This window comes from Heterocephalus glaber, unplaced genomic scaffold (assembly GCF_053883595.1).
Source record: "Heterocephalus glaber isolate CG9 unplaced genomic scaffold, H.glaber_assembly_v1.0 deba00001594, whole genome shotgun sequence".
Classification (NCBI taxonomy): domain Eukaryota; kingdom Metazoa; phylum Chordata; class Mammalia; order Rodentia; family Bathyergidae; genus Heterocephalus; species Heterocephalus glaber.
The window spans coordinates 19,572,176-19,593,767 of record NW_028258369.1 but is presented as its reverse complement, the minus strand read 5'-3'; the positions used below and the strand labels follow the sequence as shown (position 1 = coordinate 19,593,767).

At 38.3% G+C, this 21,592-nt stretch overlaps 1 protein-coding gene across 5 annotated transcripts in view; it reads right to left on the bottom strand.

The window, feature by feature from the left end:
* The window catches only part of Arhgap6 (Rho GTPase activating protein 6), a 499,561-nt gene that overhangs the window by 33,278 nt on the left and 444,691 nt on the right, over nt 1-21,592 (bottom strand). For all 5 annotated transcript variants that reach the window (XM_021249114.2, XM_021249115.2, XM_004871022.3 and 2 more), the window contains exons 4-8: nt 20,319-20,575; nt 12,729-12,924; nt 8,004-8,059; nt 4,668-4,818; nt 3,481-3,629 (exon numbers count right to left, since the gene is read on the bottom strand). In XM_021249114.2, the coding sequence (XP_021104773.2) occupies nt 3,481-3,629; nt 4,668-4,818; nt 8,004-8,059; nt 12,729-12,924; nt 20,319-20,575 (809 nt within the window). The remainder of the gene's footprint in view (nt 1-3,480; nt 3,630-4,667; nt 4,819-8,003; nt 8,060-12,728; nt 12,925-20,318; nt 20,576-21,592) is intronic.

Sequence of the window (21,592 nt, the reverse complement as noted above, 5' to 3'; positions counted from 1 at the left end):
TCAATTCTCCTCCACAGAGCCATTCCAAGCTCATGTAGCCAATGTTCATCCCTTCTCTAAGTTTCTGCAGTGACTCTGTACTGAATTTCCTGATTTTATGTTTGTCTTGGGTCCTCACCTCCTCCACCTCCTGCAAGCCACAGCATCCTTGGAACAGCCACTGGAAAATTCCTGAACAACAATCACTGCTTTAGAAGAGCTCAAGGCAGGTACTAAGGACATGCACAATTCAAATACCAAGGCCATACTTAAATGGAAACATTTATAAGGGAATTGTTTTCCATATTGCCAGTGTACCAGAGCTTCCTAACTTACTTTTCCTCTGTCTCTAAACAATCTGTGGTGTGGGTTTTATCACCTGTTATCAAATCCTTTCAAAGTTTCACATTTTAAAAGAATCAACCACCTACCCTCACAGAGGCATTCAGCACTCTATGAGCATGGCCCAATTTCCTGTTTTCCCCCTCAGTGCTCCTCTGTTCTGGAGCCTTTTCTTGAGCCTAAGTTGGCTGCACAGGCTGCTTGCTTTCCTGTCACTTCTAACCTTTTCAAGAAAGTAATGCTGTCCTTGTATTTTCCCTGCTGCTTTAATCATTGGTTTTTAGTCATTCATTTTGAAGCAAGGTTTAGGTCAAGAACATCTGGATATCATCATATTCTTTAAAGTAAACTAGGCTTCTCAGATACTGCACAGTGCCAGTTGAAGATTGATTGATTGCTTGATTTTTAGAGAAGGAGTTTTGCTATGTCTCCAACTTGTGGGCTCAATCTGTTCTCTTGCCTCAGCCTTCCTAGTAGCTGAATCTACAGGTGCCCACCCCCATGCCTGGCTCTTAAGTGAAGAACTTTTATTCCCTAAGTTCAGATGAGGAAACGTGGGTTTAGGAATTTTAATAGATTTGCCCGAGAACACATGGTTAGTGAATTACAGAACTACTAGATATTCTCAACCACAGATGACTTCTCAACCTAAACTTGAAACTTGGCAATGTTTGGAGGTATATTTGTTTGTCACAGCTTGTACATGCATACACATGTGTGTGTGTGTATGTGTGTGTGTGTGCTTATGTGTAGGTGGGTGGATGCTACTATTGGAATTTAGTATGTAGAGGGTAGGGATGCTGCTAAACAACCTACAATGCAAGGGTGGCTTTCACAGCAAAGGATGACTTTGCCCCAAATATCTATTGTGCAGAAGTTGGGAAACCCTGAACTAGATACCAGTAGAGTTTTATTTTATTGCTTCTAAATCCTAGTCTGTATTTTTTTTCTCTGTAATTAGACTGGTTTGTGCTTGAAGTACATCTGCGCATTTACTAGTTATGGAGCCAACCTGATCACTAGTCAATATGATGACTTTATGAGAAATAGAAAAAGGAGGCTCTTCTTTAAGATCTTTTACTGTTATCTGCTGGGATGCTGTGCTAATAACTGCAAATCTACAGTGACTATAGCACACATGGCACCTCCCCCAGAGTTGTGAAATACACAAATGTGCCACTCTGTATGACCCTAAATGGAAATTCCCTGTGGGATCCTGGGTGAGTTACCTAACCTCTTTAGGTCTCAGGTTCTACCTCTGAAACATGGGGACAATAATATCTCTTTTTTTCTGTTAGGAGAATTATCTTCTGTCTGTCTGTCCGTCTATCTATCCATCTATCTGGCACAAAGCCATTAACTGGTAGGCAAGGTATAAATAGTAGCTAGTATTCCAGTATGCAAATTTCCATTTATACCTATCTAAGAATACTGTTTTCTTCTTGGAGTAGCTTTTGGATTGAAAGACTGTCTGAGATGGACTCCAAAAAAGCAACAAAGAGTTCAACTGGACTTTTTGCCTTCCTTACATTGAGGAAATCTTAATCTCCTTAATCACCTGAGATTCAATGTGCTCCTTTTCACACAGTACTTAAGAAATGTCAGAGGCAATTGGTATATCTTCCAAGACAGGGCTCTGTCTTTACTCAGCCATCAGGCAGATGACTCCACAGGTTCTATAATATTTGCAGCCAATAAAGGCTGATACCCAGACGGGTAATATAAGTATGTAACAATTATAAGAATTATAGTCTACCGTCGAGGGCTGCATATGCTGAAATAAGGTGTCAGGACAATATTACAAAACCCAAAGCCAGCAAGGTTTCACTAATTATAACTCCTATGGAGACAAATGACTAACTCAAGTTCCATTCTCACACTCATAGGGAGGGGGAGGAGAAGATATGCAGGATTGCCTTTCTTGATTACAGTAAAAAAAAAAAAAAAAAAAAAAAAATATATATATATATATATATATATATATATATATATATGGATATGTCCTTTGGGAACTAAATTTGATAAGCACAGAACTGAATACATGATACAGCTGAGCTCTGCTTACCAGAGATTTAAATTCCTTTGGCTGAGTAAGTCGTGAATGCTTCTGGCCCCTTATTGATTTCCAGGCATGTTAGCATATTAAAGAATTTGAGACCTTCTGGGAAATCCAATGTCAGGGAGAAGTGTGACTCCCTGTGATCAAAGGGGAAGAGGTCTCTGGTGAAGGGGAAGACTAAATAGAGTGTCTTCTGGTAGACCACTTAAAATGGGGGCCAGCATCTCATTTGTTTAAAAATGAAGCACTAGTGCTGATCAAAGAGAACCAGTGCCTAAGACCTCAGATTACTGGGGTGGGGTTATCACACAGGGGCCTGAGTTGGGACCTGGTTGAACTAGAATATGCTAAAGGATCCACAGGACTGTGTTGGACCTGCCTTATCATTTAACACCATTTATCATCTAAATGCCATGTCAAAAGGTCTGGGAATGTAGCTCAGTGGTAGAGCACTCTTCTAGCATATGTGAAGTCCTGGGTTCCATCCTCAGTACCACCAAGGAAAAAAAAAGATGCAATAGCAAAGATCAGACCTTCCAGTCCCTTCCACATCTGGCTTGGAAGCAGGAAGGACCCCTGTTGCATTCAGCAAGTCTCTATTTTGGAGGGAAAGTTTACAGAGAGAAAGAACCCTTCTAACAGGCAATACTGGATTTCTTGGTATAGTGCAGATGAGAGCTCCAGGGAGAAATTGGAAGACTAGAGGAAATGTCATATTTGGGCTCCACATTAAACAGATCAAAACAGTATCAAGGACAGTAACCTCTTCTCACCTCCACTACTGTGCTTTTATATAAGAACAAGTGGCTCTATAGCTCATTGTCTGTCTTTTCATAAATGGAATTCAAGGTCTTCATTAAAGGATCACTGTGGAAAATGACAACCTCATTTGCAAGCATCCTTGAAACATGCACGAAGGATAATGGCCTATGTGCCATTAGGAACTGGCCCCTTAGAGCAGGCTCTTCCCAAATAGATAGGACAGAGATGGTGTGGTGTCATATTCTCCAGCTGAACTATTTGGTCACATTGATGCCCTGCTCCTTTGAAAATGAGAGAGAGGGAGAGTCACAGAGTCTACAGCAGCAAATGGGTCCTACCTCTTGCCCATCTTCACCTACGCTGTCATCGGCATGACTGGCCACGATGGAGAGGAACTGTAGGAGACGGTGAAGAGTGTCACAGTTGCAGGAAGGTAGAAGGTAAATGAGAAGCTTCAAGGTGCCCAGCTGTTCCTCCGGCTCCAACACTGTGCAAGGCAGAAAGAGGCGTTCTAAGTAAGAGTAAAGGGAGCTGGGGCCATTCAGGCGTAAAGGAGGAAAGGCTCCTCCCCGCTGTTTTAAGAAAGAGGTTACCAAGGCAAGTGCAATCTCCTGCCTTCATCCATTTCCTCATCACTGTAACAACTTAGTCACAAGGCTCTCGGACTTGGAGAAATGTATCACCTAGAGAAATTATGAGAAAGGTAACTCCACTCTCTTTATTTTCTTCTCTGTCCTTTCTCTGGCATTTCTCATGCAGACTTTCTGGATTTCAGTCACTTGTTGGTAAAGATATGGCTGAGAATTGGTAGATGATACTCTAAAATTTGAGTTTACAATGGATTTGAGGCCCTTTTCTGTTGAGCAATAAACAAGGAAATTTTTCATTGGTAATACTCAAGGCATGTCACAAAGACAATGTCTTTTCTCTCAGGTGTGACCTCATGGAAATTACAGCACTGGAGGAGGAAGTGTATGCAGACTGACTCAGCTCTGGCCTATCCTTCTGTCCCCCACTCTCCGTTCCTCCTCCATTGGGTATCTATGTATACCTCAGAAGTAGCTATGCTGAAAGTCCTGGCTCTTGGCTATGACATCTTGCTTCTCCTGAAATGCTGCCTGACCCCACCCACCCACCCACCCACATTTTTCTCATTCTGAGTTCTCATTCTGAGTTCTGGACTTCCTCGTGCCAGAAACACCAATTCATATTTAGGCACAGACTCAACAAGAACTCTCGCTGGTACTCCAAATCATCAATTTACAGCACTTTCTATTGTCCTGGGGGTCATTTGAAAGCGTCCCAAATTTTTCTTGTCCATTTCCGTTTGTTTTATTGCAGGTTTCTTCTTGCTAATTCTCCCCAGAGTAAATCTCAGAAAATTCCCCAAATAGCCCATTCATTAGAGACCGATAACTAAGGACAAAAACAGTTGTCAGAAAGCACGTGCACAAAGTTTTGATGAGTGAGCTGGACATCCTGGCACTTCCAAGTCACTTCCCCTAAATATGGCTGTAGTACATACGGAGAGTGTTGATGAAAGCTGTGTACAGCTCCCTGGTGAGAAGGGGGTCGGGCATGTCCCTCAGGAACTCCTTCAACAAGGCTGCCACATCATGAACACTGTGCTCCTCTTCCAGAGAGACATCAGTCCCACGGTCAAATTCCTCACGGAGCTGCAACAATAACGGGTCAAGGGGCAGTCACTTGACAACACCACACCTCAATATTAAGTGGTCACTAAGATAAATGTTTTGATCGTGACACTTAGTATTAAGCTTCAACAAACAACATGTCGTCTTGATCTGCAGAGTCTGCACAACTCAGCTATGATATCTATCATAAAACTATCAGTGGATTTGCTATTAATGATATAATCAGAAGGGCTCAAAAAGGTCAATGGGAAGGTTGGAAAAAAAGGCAAGGAGCAGAGCAGAATTCCAGTGAATGTGGGAGGGAGGAGTCAGTCTATTAACATAGAGTTCTCTATACCACCAGTCCTACCACATTGGGATTTTGATAGTCTACTAATGTAACAAGAAAGCAAGGATATTATTCTGCAAATAATTAAACTAAAAATCCTGAGAAGATATTCATGACTGAGGCTTACAAGATGACAATATATAAATAAAAGCTCTCTTGGATTTGTCAAAGTAGTCTTATGAACAATTACCAGGATTCCCTGCCTTAATCATAACTCAGTCCATTAACATTTAAAGCCACAGGAAAACACAGTAGCAATAAAAGAGCAATAACTCCACATCCTGCTTTCACCGCTGATGGCTCAACTATTCTTATGCATAGCTCTCTGTTGTAGAAATAGCAATAAAAGTCTGTGAATTTAAACTGTGCCATCAACTTCTATAATAGTTCATTTGTTCAATCATTCATTTGTCCATTTATTCCACAAAGATTTACTGCATTTTTCTGTGAACCAAGCTCTATTCCAGGCCTTTGAAGTACAGAAAGAAAGGCAAAGAGGGTAGTCAAAGTCCCTACCCTCCTCCGTCTCTCAGACAAGTAGAGAGATGAGGTGATAATCAGGTGATCTTACAAATGATTAGCTCTTAAAGTTTTGATTAGTGTTCCTGAAGAAAAAGTACAGGGTGCTACAAAGTGACACCATTAAAATGGTGAGTGAATTAGAATATATTTCATACTTGGAATCTAGCTCTGAGTAACCACTAATTATAATTTTATTGGGTAACCTTTGAATAAATCTCTATGCAAAGATTTTTTTCCTTTGGTGGAACCAGACGTAAGTGATGAATATTTTCTGGTACTTGCCAGCTGCCCACCTGATTAAAATCCCTATCACTGCCCCGAACCGCTCATTGATTCCAGACAACTTGCCACAAGCATGTGTCTGGCAGGCAGAATGAAGAGGCCTTCTTCCACCAGTGCCACTCCATCTGTGATTACTCAGATACACCATGTTTCTTTTCTGAGCACACACACATGCAGAAAGAATGGGCTGGACCATGGAAACAGCTTTGCCTACGAAGTCACAGTGACTGGTTAAATTGTGTCATCTGGAATTAAATTCCTAAATTTCTCTAAGCCTTGAAAGCAGGGGATGAAGGGAGCTACATGCATAGCTGGTGGGCAGAGTCAATGAAATGATCTTTTGGAAAACATTCTGTACTATTCTACAGGTAGGGGCCTGAGAAACATTGCTCTACTATCTTCCTTCTTGCAAGTCCTGTTGTAAAATGTTAGATATTTAATAGTCTCTTGTGTGAGCATTTATATTAAAAACCAAGCAGAAAACATTCTTCTTTTGAAAGTTCCTTTTGGCTTGACAAAAGAAATACATGAGAGAGCATTTATTTCAATTACTTTAAATTAATATGAACAAATATAATTTCTTTAGCTTCATCCAACTAAAATTTATTTTCACTTGGCTTTATTTTTGAATTGCTGAGTCCTTTATGTCCTTTTGATGGGAGCAACAGAGTGAAAACAGTATTTTAATTTTCTTTGACCAACAAATGACTTCATTTTAGAAGATGATTTACCTTTTATGAAGCCATCATGAACACAGACACTTGTCCGATCACAGGAACCTATTCCTGATGGTCTAATATCAAACTATTGTTGTGAGAATGTTGTAACAAAACCAAAGAGTATACTTTTCTCATGAAAGTTGAATTGGGGATCAATGGCTCCATGGAAACTTAATAATTGTTTATTTTTGAGAAAGTAAAGGCATATGGTGAGGCTGTGGGGAAAAAGGAAACTTTCTCCCCTGTTGGTGGGAGTGTAAGTCGGTACAACCAATATGGAAATCAGAATGGAGATACCTCAAAAAAAATTAAACTAGAGGTTTCATTTGACCGAGCTATTCCTTTTCTTAGTATTTTCCCAAAAGAATTAGAAGCATCATACCACAGTGATATGCACACACCCATGTTTATAGCAGCACAATTTGTAATAGCTAAGTCTTAGAAACAGCCCAAATGTCCATCAATGGATGAATGCATAAAGAAAATGTAGTTTTTATATACAATGGAGTACTACTCTGCCATAAAAAGATAAACTTGAGACATTTTGAGGAAAATGGATGCACCTTGAGACCATGCATTTGACTGAAATGAGGACACACGTGTAAATATTGCATTATTTCTCTTGTGTGAGAAACCCAAAGGGTAAATAAGAAACAAAATGGATGACAGATATTGGGAAGTAAAAAGAAAATGTTCGAATGGGAAGGGAAGCAAGGCAGAAGGAGAAGGAAAGGAAAAGAAAAAAAAGAGACTAGAGGGGAAAAACGGAAACAAAGCTTTTATAAATAGGGAGGGGAAGAAGGGCTGAAGGGAGGGAAGGAGAATGAGGAGAAAAGAAGAATCAGGATATATTATGTACAGATACAAATTTCCAAAGATGAATGTGATCATTATGTATATCAGAAGTGTATCAATACAGTTAATTTTAAAAAAAGAAAGTAAAGGGTTAAACTTAGCACCTTATGTGATGATAATGTTAATGGCATTTTCATATCAAACTTTAGTGAAAATAGGTGGTATACAATGGCTTTCTATTTATTGTAACTTATTGATTAGGTACTTTCTGAATCTTCACCTTTAACAGACCCAGTAAGATGTTTATAAAAGTGTTCTCTTTGGCTGAAAATGACACAGACACTTGCAGACATTTTCTCTCAATCATTTGGTCCTAACTCTCTAACACCTTTTCTGAGCTTCTGAGTTGTGCGGCTTCATATCCTGGCATTCAGTTCTACTATATTCGGTTGGAGGGTACAGATATTCAGAAGGGAATTTGCATCAGCTTGAAGTTTTCCCATGGTAATTCCGTTAAGCATGAAGTGAAATGGACAATATAATCTTCATTTTTCACTTACTTGTCTCACTCTCTTTTTTGAGCTTCCCACTCGGAATATCCCCACTGTCTGGAGGCCTGAAAATGAGCAAATAAAATCAAGAGCTTTATTTTATGGCTTGAGACTCCGGAAGAAATCAAAATAGAAATAGAGCAGAATGCTAGTGCAGAGCTGACATGTAGAGCAATATTAACTAACAGCATATGGTAATTCTTCTTCATTCCACACTATTTATGAATGTTAGTTCTTTGAGCACCAAAATTATTTTATTAAACATTTCTACAAAAAAATCTCCATATGATATTATGCCTTTCCACAACTCCATACAAAATAAAACATTTTCACAATTTGGAGTAATTACAAAAACATGAATCTTATAGGGAGCTGAGCTCTTTATTAATTTAAAAATAGATATTTCTTATTTGTCTGATCATAATTAAAACACACTTCTTAAAGAAAGTCTATAAAATAAAGAAAATGTAAAATAATACTTTAAAACAGACTTGATGTCTAAATAATTACTTAAAATTTTGATTTATTTCTATTCAGCCTTTTCTCCATGAAAAAATCTATACTGACTTGAGATCATACTACATACAAATATCTTTATCTATCTGTCTGTTAACAGGGAGAATGTTAATGCTTTATTTCAATATTAGGTCATAAGAATTTTTATGTCTGTAAAGATTTCCCATAATTGTCATTGAAAATGGATACAAAATACTCTGTTGTATGAATGAGACACAATTTCCTCCACTTACCCCTCTGAATGGCATATAAGTCCCCCCAAAACACACAAGTTTATTTTGCTATTAGAAATGGTTCTACTCTGAATGATTCTGTGTAGATGCCTTTGATCACATGTCTTACTGTCTTAGGGTAATATTCTAGATGTGGAATTAGAGGGTTAATGAATACACAAAAAGAATTATCTGACCTAAAACATCAACAGTGCTCTAAAAAGTTAGATCGCTTTAACAAGCAACATCACTACCACACATTAGAACTTTCTAGATCTCTAATAGCATTAAATTTCTAGTCAATGTCCACATAAGGCTCACAAATGTGATATGATCAATATGCCTTTTAGTCTCTTAATCTATCTCTCTCCTCTCCTTCTATTTTTCCTCCTACACAATAACTTGTTTGATTAAGAAATAACATGTGGGAGGATCACAAGTTTGAGCCCAGTCTGGGCAGCTTTGTGAGACTCTGTCTCAAAATAGAAAATGTAAAACGGGCTGGGGTTATAGGTCAGGGTGAAGTCCCAAGGTTCAATCCTCAGTACAGAAAAAAACCATTGACTTCCCACTTTCCATCTTCCCACCATCTGGACTTTTGACACTCTATGGTGTCATTTAGATCCTCCTTTCTCCCCTGATTTCCTATAAGCCGAAAGTTAAAGCCAGAGTTTTCTCTGGTTCAGGTGGGTAAGAATGCAAGAGTTTTGGGGGCCTCACAATGTCCAAATGTCCTTTTTCTTTGGCAGCCATTAACTATCAAAACTAATGTGCTTCATCCACGTTTATTTCATTGGTGGCAGCTCATTTTCCACTCCCTTGGGATAATCACTTAGGAGAATGATGCCAGATTGGCACTTCCAAGGGCCATTTGGAGCCACACCAAGTCACTGGCCTGAGAATGAAGCCAGAAAACAGAGAATGCTCATGACGTCCTCTGAGTCTTTGATTCAGCCGTGCCTGCATATAGATCAGACTCCCAGTATATAAATAAGGATTGTTGGTTTTTCTAGGGAGAGGGCATTTTGCTTAATCTTATTTTATCTGAGTCCCTTTCATCTGCCACCCCAAACCTTCTGAATAGTACAATATATATTAATTTGGACAGAATTTAAATCTTTATAACATTATTTTTTCCATCCAAAAGCAGAGTAAGCATCAATTTGTTTAAGTAGAGTCTTGCATATCATTACAAACTTTCTGGGTGTATATTTCTGATACTCACATGAATGATTTCATTATTATAGTAAGTAGCTGATCATTGCTTTTACATTGTTAATAGATTTTTGTATGTTTGTTGTATAGTCTTGCCAAAGTAACAATTTTGGTTGGCTTTCCAGGGGGTTTAGTTAGAAAAGATGATATGAATAAATATCCCATTTATCAGTACTGCACTTTAACGTGTTATCCTGAATATCCAGAATAATTTGAGAGAATTGCAGTAAGAAGCTAGTTACTGTTGATTTGCAAAACAGCACATATTTGTAGTTTGTACTTGAGTGGGATTTTGTTTTCAAAGGACTTCTGTCTCCTCTTTGTTACGGACAAATCCTCAGCCTAATTTATTGCTTCTACCTCTCTGGAAACTCAAGAACAGGGACACCACACTATTTAGAATAAGATACATAGTTATACTGCCTTATCTTAAAATAAACGTGAGAAGTACCCTTCCAAATTTCTGCAATGATTCAATTAACTAATGCATAAAGAATACTTAGAATAGTATCTGGCATATCCTATTATATAGCAAGAAAAAAGCCCCGAATGAACTGAATGAGTCTCCTATGGGAAAGGTAGAAATTTTTAATATATTAGGAGGTCTGAGCAATTTCAAATTTAGCTTCCTACTTTCTTATTCTAAGATGGTTTCTGAATATTTAGAATTTCTACAGAAGTGAGATATCACATAGGGGGATTTTCTATACAAGTGAGACTATTGATTTGGCTGAATTTCTCTAGGCTGTTTAGAAATGCCCAGTTCTATGACATTATTTCATCAATTACAGTACTTTTCTAGCTCAGTAAAAGTGTGATTTAAAAATAGCTTGTTAATAAGTAGATATTAATTGCTATAATTCCTTTGCACTTCAATTGTCTATATACTCTATTTCAAGGTTTTAAAATTTAATTTAATTCTTTAAGGGAGAACAAATGAGAATCTTTAGACAGCTAATGCCTTTTTCTGACATAGCTCTACAGTGATTTTCCTCAAAGACAAGATACAGTCTAGGCATTCACTAATCATGACTTAAGACAGTCACTGATAAAGACAGGTGGACACTGAAAAGGCAACAATCTGAAAAAAGAAATGGGATTTTGCTGTGTGCTGTCCCAGAAATTGATGTGATCATCTTTCTTCCTTTTTATCAGAAACTAAAATGGAAACCGGACCCAAAAGCACCTCAATATCAGGCTTAGGAACTTCAAGAAACCAGGGCAGGCACAATGAGCAATCAGCTCCACCACCAAATCAGCCTAAATCCCAGAAGCATAATATAATTTGCCTCTCTGTTATACAAGTATTTTTGTCTGGTTTTTGGAAATGGAAGTGGTTTTTGGAAATGGAAATTTTAGGCAGTTGAAGATGCTTAAGCAGTTTTGACCTAATTGTATAGAAAGCATTTGATTGAAATACAAGTGAGGAAGTGTTGGGTACAGAATATAGATGAGACTAATATAATTGTCCAAGACCAATTTTAGAGAGGGTAAAAAACATCACTGACAAATGTTTATAAGATTAAAGTGATTGCTGTCCTCTGCTTCCCATTTTAAAAACAAGCAAATAAAGTCTTATGAAAGAAATGCTTTTGACATTTGCTCTTTTTCCATTGGTTTAAAGCAACCAATGTTAGAATATTTGCTTGAATTTGAATGTGTCTCTAATTTTTCTGGAGCCATCTGGTCAAAATACTATGAAAGCCTGGAATAGAATCAGGCCTTGGAAGAAAACTTTGGTCCAAATCCCTCTCTCTCTCTCTCTCTCTCTCTCTCTCTCTCTCTCTCTCTCCCCTCCATATGTGTGTGTGTGTATATATATATATATATATATATATGTGTGTATATATATATATATATACATAGTATAGATATATGAAAAATAAGCTAAAGAAAATGAAAGAACCTACTACACTTAAAATTTTGTATAAACAAATTGGGATTAAATATATCAATTTTATTGTCACTCTATTATCAGTGATTTCCATATATAACAAGATGATTAGAAATTTAGAAATTTATTACAAAGAAATAGATGGAAATATTAACAGTAATCATGTCTGTATGGTAGCCTCAGAATTTTCTTTGGGTTTTAGTTTTTCAATTTTTTTTTTATCACAATAAGTGTATTACTTTTAGAGTAAAGAAGCATTTGAGAAACTTTTCCTATGTCCATAAAATGCATACTAACACTACGGCAAACAAATTTAGAGCACGGCAGTTTGATGAGTCCAAAAATATGAAGAATTGTCCATGATTTTAAAATTAAGATATTGACTAGAATTGAGTTACAAAGGGGTGACTTGGAGAAATTTTAAGTGAACGTCTTCTATGAAACTACAAATAGTCATATGTAAGTTTGTTTTAAAAATGATATATCATCTATTCACTTAAACAATGATTTTCAAATCCTTCTTAAAAGAAGGTAGGCTCTTATTTTTAAAGGAAACACTGTAGAAACCTCAATGTATGAAAAAGATATAAGTGACTGGTCTGGTTGAAGGAGGCCGTGGGCATAGATCCAACCCGATAGAAGTGACCCTTTCCTAAACTGCTTGGCCAGGGTCACTTCTGAGGACCCTTGGGGGCTGAGCAATACAAATACCATCAAACTGATTCCCTGCCCTCCAACAATCTTGCTGAGCTCAGTAATCTCTTAAGCAAACACTTCTGTACACTTTCTTTACAAAGGAAATTTTAGTCCAAAGCCCAATCAAAGGAACACAGAAGTGAAATTGGGTGCTAAAAGGAGTGATTCTTGACTGGATAGTTGAGACACAAATCTACGTACCATGTTTTTCCAGATACTGACAGCAGCTGTCCACCAGCCTGGGGACCTGTCTGTAAATAGGATTCAGACTGAGTTTTTTATCTCTGGCCTTTTCTTTTTTGTTTGGCGACTCAGCAGGCAAGGAGAGCTGTAAAGCTTCCAGCAGTCGAGAATGGTTGTCATCCAGATCAGTGATGGAATCCACTGACATGGCTCCCTGCAAAATAATGCACAGATTTTAACAAGAGGACAGACAGAGAAAAGAACAACAGCTGCCTCCGGGTCCTACCCTATAAATGCTTTTGCCCATGACTATTTATCCCTCTCAAAAGACTACTGCTTAATTTAATTAATTACATTTGTATCATACAAAGGAAGAAAACAAATGCTTTTTGAAGAAGTCAGGAGATCTCTACAAGATAGGGAAAGGTATTGGCAGTTACAATTTCTTTTTTTTTTAAATTTTATTGGTACATTTTAGGTATACAATATAATGACATTCATCATTGGAAATTTGCACCTTTACATAATCTTTCTTGGTGCTTATTTTTTCCCTATTCTCCTGCCCTCCCTTCAACCCCTCCATCCCTCCCTATTTACAAAGACTTTGTTTCCATTTTTTAATTGTCTCATATTAATTCTACTCCCTTCTTTCCTTTCCCCTACCCTTTCCACTTCCCCTTTCGCTTTGCCCCTTTTCTTCCCATTTCACATTATCTTTTATAACTTTTAGTCCTTGTTTACACTTTCAGTTTCTCACACTAGAGAACTATTCGGTATTTACACATGTGTGCCCTATTTATTTCACTTAAGAGTATCACCTCAATGTGCATCCATTTAGCTATAAATGTCTCTAATTTCTCATTTTTTATGGCTGAGTAGTATTCCATTTTATTAAAAAACCACATTTTCTTGATCTAGTCTCCAGTTGATGGGCAATTGGGCAGCTTCCAAGTTTTAGCTATTACAAACTGTGCTGCTATGAACATGAGTGCACATATATCACTGTGGTATGATTCTTGTAATTCTTTGGGGAAGATAGCCCCAGCAGGGGAATAGCTAGGTCAAATGGGACTTCCAGTCCTAGTTCTTTGAGATATCTCCATACTGATTTCCACAGTGGTTGCACCAGTCGACACTCCCACCAGCAGTGGAGCAGGGTTCCTCTTTCCCCACAACCCTGCCAGCATTTGTTATTGGTTGATTTCTTGATAGCAGCCATTCTTTCTGGGGTGAGGTGGAATCTGACCATTGTTTTCATTTGCATCTCTCAAATGACCAGTGATGTTGAACATTTTTTCATATGTTTATTTGCTGTTTCTACTTCTTTGTCTGAGAAATGTCTGTTTATTTCAGATGCCCATTTTTGGATTGGGTCTTTAAATTTGGGAGGTCTGATCTTTTTAAGTTCTTTATAGATTCTAGATAGGAGACCTTTGTCTGAGGAACAGCAGGTGAAAATTGTTTCCCACATTGTGGGTTATCTCTTAACACTGTTGGTCATTTCTCTTGCTGTGCAGAAGCTTTTAATAAGAAGAGATCCCACCTGTTGATTGTTTGTGCTAGTTCAAGGGCAAATGAGGTTTTATTCATAACATGTTTTTCTACACCAATGTCTTCAAGAATTCTTCCTAAGCTCGGTTCCAGCCGGTTCAGCGTTTCTGTTTTAAAATTTACATCTTTCATCCATTTTGATTTTAGTTTAGTGCATGGTGAGAGATACAGGTCTAGTTTTAATCTTTGGCCAGTTGAAGCCCAATTTTTCCAGCACCATTTATTAAAGAGGCTATCTTTCCTCCAGTGAGGGTGTTTGGCTCCTTTATCGAAGAGGAGGTGGCAGAGTGTGTCTGGGGTTGTTTCTGCATCTTCTAATCTAGTCCACTGGTCCTAAGGTCTGTTTCTTTGCCAGTACCATGCTGTTTTTATCACGGTAGCTTTGTAGTACAGTTTCAAGTTGGGGGTTGTGATACCCCCTGCCATGTCTTTGTTGCCTAGAATTGCTTTTGCTATTCTTGGTCTCTTCTTGTTCAAAATGAATTTTTGGATTGTGTTCTCAAGGTCCATGAAGTATGCTGCTGGGATTTCAAATGGGATTGGATTGAATCTATATAGCAGTTTTGGAAGTATGGCTATTTTTACTATGTTGATTCTTCCTACCCAGGAGCAAGGGATGTCTGTCCATTTTCTGATATCGTCTTCAATCTCTCTTTTCAGAGTGCTATAGTTTTCAGAGAAGAGGTCTTTGATTTCTTTTGTTAGGTTGATGCCTAGGTATTTCAGTTTCTTCGATGCTATTGTGAAAGTAATTGTTTGCCCTATTTCTCTCTCAGTGAGTCTGCTCGTGTAGAGGGAAGCTATTGATTTTTGTGTGTTGACCTTGTAACCAGCTACTTGACTGAATTTGCTTATTAAGTCTAGTAGACTTTTGGTGGAGTTCTTGGGGTCTTCTATATAGAGTATCATGTCATCTGCAAATAATGACAATTTGACTTCTTCATTTCCTATCTTTATTCCTCTTATTTCTTTCTCTTGTCTAATTGCCATGGCTAATGTTTCCAAGACTATATTGAACAGGAGTGATGATAGTGGACATCCTTGTCTTGTTCCTGATTTTAGTGTGAAGGATTTCAGTTTTTGACCATTTAGTATGATATTAGCTGTTGGTTTTTCATAGATGGCTTTTATCAGATTGAGGTAGAGACTGTCTATTCCAATTTTTTGTAGAGTTTTTATCATAAATGCATGTTGGATTTTGTTAAATGCTTTTTCTGTGTCTATGGAGATAATCATATGGTTTTTGTCCTTGGCTCTATTGATATAGTGTATTACATTGATTGATTTGTGTATGTTGAACCATTCCTGTATCCCTGGGATGAATCCCACTTGGTCAGGGTGTATGATCTTCTTGATGATCTTCTGCATTCTATTTGCCAGTATCTTAGTAAGGATTTTTGCATCTATGTTCATTAGTGAGATTGGCCTATAGTTCTCCTTTTTGGTTGGGTCTTTCTCTGCTTTGGGGATCAAGGTGATGCTTGCTTCCAGGAATGCATTTGGAAGTATTGCTTCCCTTTCAATTTCATTGAAGAGTTTAAACAGTAGTGGCAGTAGTTCCTCTCTAAACGTCTTGTAGAATTCAGCAGTGAAGCCATCAGGACCCAGGCTTTTATCAGTTGTGAAGTTTTTATTTATGTTTTCAATTTCATTGATTGATATTGGGTCATTTAGAATTTTTAGGTCTTCTTCGTTCAACTTTGGTAATTCATACGTATCTAGGAATCTGTCCATTTTTTCTGTGTTTTCCTTCTTGTTGGCGTATAGGTTCTCAAAGTAGGTATTGATGATCCTCTGGATTTCTTCTGGGTCTGTTGTAATTTCATCCTTTTCATTCCTAATTACATGGATTTGGGCCTTTTCTTTCCTTTTTCCGATAAGGTTGGCTAAGGGTTTGTCAATTTTTTTTTATTCTTTCAAAGAACCAACTCTTGGCTTCATTGATTTTTTTTGTATTGTTCTTAGTCTCCATTGCATTGATTTCTGCTCTGATCTTTATAATTTCCTCCCTTGCATGAGCTTTGGGTTTGTTCTGCTCTTCTTTTTCTAGAAGCTTGAGGTTCAGCATCAGGTTGTTTAATTGGGCTTGCTCTGTTTTCCTAATATGAGTATTCACTGCTATGAATTTCCCTCATAAGACTGCTTTCATTGTGTCCCATAGATTCTGATATGTTGTACTGTCATTGTCATTTAATTGTAGACACTGTCTGATTTCCTCTGTGACCCATTGGTTATTCAGAAGTGTGTTGTTCAGTTTCCATGTGTTTATGAAATTCTTGCAGTTTCTTTTGCTATTGATCTCCAATTTCATGGCACTATGGTCTGATAATATACAGGGGATAACTTCAATTCCTTTGCACTTACTTAAACATGTTCCATGAGTGAGTATGTGGTCTATTTTGGAGAACAACCTGTGTGCACCTGAAAAGAACGTGTATTCTGATTTTGTGGGGTGGAACACTCTGTAAACATCTGTTAAGTTCATTTGTTCAAGAGTTTGATTAAGTGCTAGGATTTTGTTGCTTATTTTTTGTCTAGTTGATCTATCTATTTGTGACAGTGGGGTATTGAGTTCCCCCACTACGACTGTATTAGTGCTTATTTGATTTTTAATGTTTGTTAGTATTTGTTTCATATAGTTGGGCGCACTAGTGTTTGATGCATATATGTTTATGATTGTCATCTCTTCCTCTTGGATTGTTCCCCTTACAAGGATGCAGTGTCCTTCTTTGTCTCTCTTAATCAGTTCTGGTTGGAAATCCACTTGATCTGCAAAGAGAATAGCTACTCCTGCTTTTTTTCAGGTTCCTGCCACATGGAATATTGTTTTCCACCCTTTAAGTTTGAGTCTATGAGTTTCTTTTTGAATTAAGTGTGTTTCTTGTATGCAGCATATTGTTGGATCTTGCTTCTTGACTGACCCATTCTGCCAGTCTATTTCTTTTGATTGGTGAATTGAGACCATTAACATTGATGGTTATAACTGATACATATTGACTTATCCTTGTCATGAGTTTTTCTTTCTGTTGGATTCTCCCCCTTTGTGTTTAATTTCCTGTCATGCCCAATAGATACATTCTGCTGGGCTTCCTGGGGTTGTGATTCTCACTGTCTTTTCCTAGGATACTGTCTAAAATTTTTTAGAGTGCTGGTTTGGTATTCATGAAGTTCCTAAGGTGCTTTTTGTCATGAAAGTATCTTATTTCTCCATCCATTTTGAAAGATAGTTTTGCAGGGTACATCAATCTGGGTTGGAGGCTGTTTTCCTTTAGGGCTTGAAATATGTCACTCCAAGCTCTTCTTGACTTGAGGGTTTGTATTGAGAAGTCTGCTGTGATTCTGATGGGCTTTCCTTTGTATGTGATTTGTTTCTTTTCTCTCACTGCTTGTAGAATTTTGTTCTTCTGTTTGGTTTCTGGAATTCTAACTATTATATGCCTAGGTGTAGATGTTTTTTGATCAAGGCTAGTTGGAGTCCTATATGCCTCACTTATCTGTACGTCAAGTTTTTTCCCCTGCTTGGGAAGTTTTCTGCCATCACTTCTGTGAACAGTTGTTTTTTTTAATGTCGTTTGCACTCTCTCCTGTTTCTTCATTGACTCCGATCAGTTTTATGTTATTCTTCTTTGCATTGTCTAGCAGCTCCTGGATTGATTTCTCATGGTCCCTTACTATTTTAAAGAAATTTTTCTTTTCCTGGTCACTAATTGCAATCTTATCTTCTATATGTGAAATTCTGTCCTCACATTGGCTCTTTCTGCTGTGTAAACTTTCAATGGAGTTTTTAATCTCCTGGAAATCTGTTTGCATCTGTTTTATGGATTTCATTTGTTTCCTATGTTGGGATTCCATCATGTTCCTCAGATCCTCTATTTTTTTATCTGTGTCCTCTCTAGGTTTATTAATCATGTCTTGCACTATGGACACAATCTCTGCTGATATCTGAGAAATTATTTCTGATTTCGTTTTTTCCAAATCCTCTTTCGTTGCCAGTTCAGGGAGTCCAGGTGGTTGAGTATCAGAGTGTTCCATCTCGTTTCCCCTTGGAGTTGCTTTAGGTGATCTGGATGTCTGGTTTTGAGACTTGACTATGTGTCTTCTCATTTCATTGGGGTAGTTGGGTGTGTGCTGCTGGTGCCCTGCGGCTCACCTCCTCCCTGCTTGGGGCAGTGGTACAGTGGCCCACAGGAACAGATTTTTAATTTGTTAGTTATTGAATGCTATACAGTTACTGCATACCTATCCTGAGAATGTCTCACGACATTGGATCCTAACCTGGTTCCTGTGGCACCACGCACCCGACAGCGAGCCATTGCCTGTGCCTGGTGCCCAGTAGGACAGGTTCTGAGACAACTCTGGCAGTTACAATTTCAACAATAGACAAAATTTTCCAAGTGGAAGACCAGAGATCGCAAACACATAATTAAGATATTTTCACCCAACCACTTCATTTTTTGAAAAAAGAAAAAAAAATCACATACTCAACAAATGAGGTAAAGTCAGAAGTCTTATGAGTAAAAAAACAAGCCTCAACTATGGCTCTAAGAAGTAGATTTTAAGAATAGGAAGAGTCAATAAAATAGTCTTAGTTTAGTTTTTTGCAGAAGCAACACAAAGTGCTTTATTAGGGAGGTGGTCCCAGGAAATACCTGTGGAGGCAAGGAGAAATGGCACAGAGCAAGGAGGATATCCAATGTAGGGAGTATTATCAAGCCCATTAGCATTGTGGACAGCTGGAATTCAGTGTCCCGAAGGAACTCCAGGAGCTGATGTAAATCATGCAACTCAGAGCTTGCTCTCTAAGCAGTGAGGGAATTGGGTATTTATACACTAAGTATAGGGGATCACTGACTAAGGACAGCCTCTTGTAGGGGTGTGGAGGTGACATTATCTACTCAGTACTTACAACCTGCCATTTGCGTATGCCAAGAGCCTCTGGCCATTAGAGAAAGCCCTCATCACAGAGATGTGCTGGAAGATGGAAGGGGGGTTAACATCCTAAGAATGGTAAACATGTGTACTATAGCCACCCATCTGGGATGAAGAATACAGCGAGAAGTTAGCTATTGGTGTCCAGCAAGGCATGGAGAGAGGAAAAGCATTTGGGAAGTCCATTGCCTACCATTAGATGCAAAGAAAGTTCCAATTTAGAGTTTTGTTTTCATTGTCATATGGGTTTATACACAATCTGAGAGACAATTGCCTTAGAAGAACAAGTTCATTGTATAAATTCAAATACTTCATAATTTTATAATTTCTTTATTTTTAAACATAGTCAATACCATAAATGAAGTCAGGGTTCCAGATCTTGCTTTACCTTGGAGAAGTTCTGAATGTTGGCGGGTGAATGTGAAATGTGTGTTGTAAGTGGCAGTGTGTCAACAGTTTTAACTAGGGCAATCTTCAGTGGCTGGAGGTGACAAGATTTAGGGCCTCTAGGTCAGAGGAAAGGGAGAGATTCCTAGTGACCCAGGAAGTCTTAGGGATTGATGCTCATCAATTCACTCAGCCAATCACCAGCCACTGTACCTGAAAACCTCAGCTTTTCAGGTTTCAAATTTGAAATGTCAAATAGCACAGTGCTTAGAACATAGTACTCATTTGATAATCAGTACCATATTGTTATAGTCTTGATTTGAAAGATGCTACATATAGTAATCTATGGTTCTGTTTCAGGTAAAACATGCTCCAACGATAAGGGAAAATCTCATTGTTTATAAAAGCCTATAGCCAAGGGGTTTGGCCAGTCTTGTTCTCAGACTGGTAATGAAGAATTAAAATCACCATGCCCTTCTCTCAAGCTTTAGCATCTAGCAGGGAAGTCTAGGGAGACAGCAAGTGATGGCAGGCCAGTGTCAGTGTCAATACTGCAGAATGTTCAGGATGCCATGGGGGACAGAGGAAAACTTGAAGGTTGTAGGCTGCCATACACCAAGTGAAAATTCTCCCTGAATGGAATTGACCCAAATTTTTCTCATGATTAAAGACTCAAAGAACAACTTGATATATCTTCAGTTTTCCTAGCATCAATGTCAGAGACAACCCTGGCCAACTCACCCTTCTCCTGGCCCGGGGAGCTGGTTCCAGAGTGTTGGGAGACGTCAGCTCGCTTGGTGTTTCCGAGGTGGAGCTGAGAGATGAGTTACTGCTTGAGAGTTCTTTGTTTTGTCTTTTATTTCCAAATGGCATGAGGGAAGCCACAAAATCAGATGAATCCTCCTGCTCCTCCCTCTGCAAGTCCTGCTTGAGTTTATAGGCCCTGTCATTGGCAATGACTTGGGACAAGGGCATTCCAAATGCCTGTGGGATGAATTCTGGAACCAAAAATCAGACATTCCTGTTCAGAGACTGCCCAGACCAGTGAAGACCTTTCATGGGTGTCTCAGACCTAAAGGCAGACATATTCAAATGATTGCTTTCTGAGGGAATGATTTATCTATCAATTGACGTACAGAAATGACTTCATTTTTATCAGAATGGCTAAAATTTCCACTTCAATCAAAAAGCAAGTAGGCATAATACACATTTTGGAAATCTCGATCTGCAGTTTTTTTTCATATGCCTCAAGTTTTTCTTAAAGGAAATAACATTACAGAGAGGTATGACATTTTTGACAGACTGTAAATAATACATTTTGCTCATGAATATATAGTTCTGCAAACTGTTAGTCTTTGATTTATATGTCTCAGAAGCCCCTAAAGACTGCAAGGGATGAGGAGATTGTATTTATCCATTTATTGAACAAGCATTTGTTGTACACCTACTATGTACCATGTCAAAGTATGTAAATGAGGGAGTTACAGCAATTATAAAAGGCCCAGGCCTTGCTCACGAGGGCTTCAGTGTGTGAGGTAACATAGGGAAATGCAGGGTCAGACATGTAAATAATTATAATAGTGTGCCTATCATGTGTTATAATGGAGAGATGCATGAAATAAAGACTAAAATTCAGTTAAGCAGATACATTTTGGGATTTCCAATAGAAGAGGCAGCACATAGAATAAAAGCTAAGGTGCAAAGGAGCAACTTGGGAACAGCTTGGGAAGAAGTTTGATTTATACTTAATCCATTTTCCCGGCCACATGTAGAAGTGGACTCCATCAGAGTATCTCTGGTGGGAGGTCTAGGAAGCAGTTTGTTAAATCTTCTAGTGGGGGCCCCTTTGGGAAGGGGCATAATGCAGAAATCTATGGCTTAGATATACACAGAGTTGTGTTCTGCATCTCTGTAGTGAATCCATTTGTACACATACATTGAATCCTTAGGGCCAGGCATTTTATCGGCAATATTTTAGATTCATGCCAAAAAGCATTAATAATTCAATCATGTGC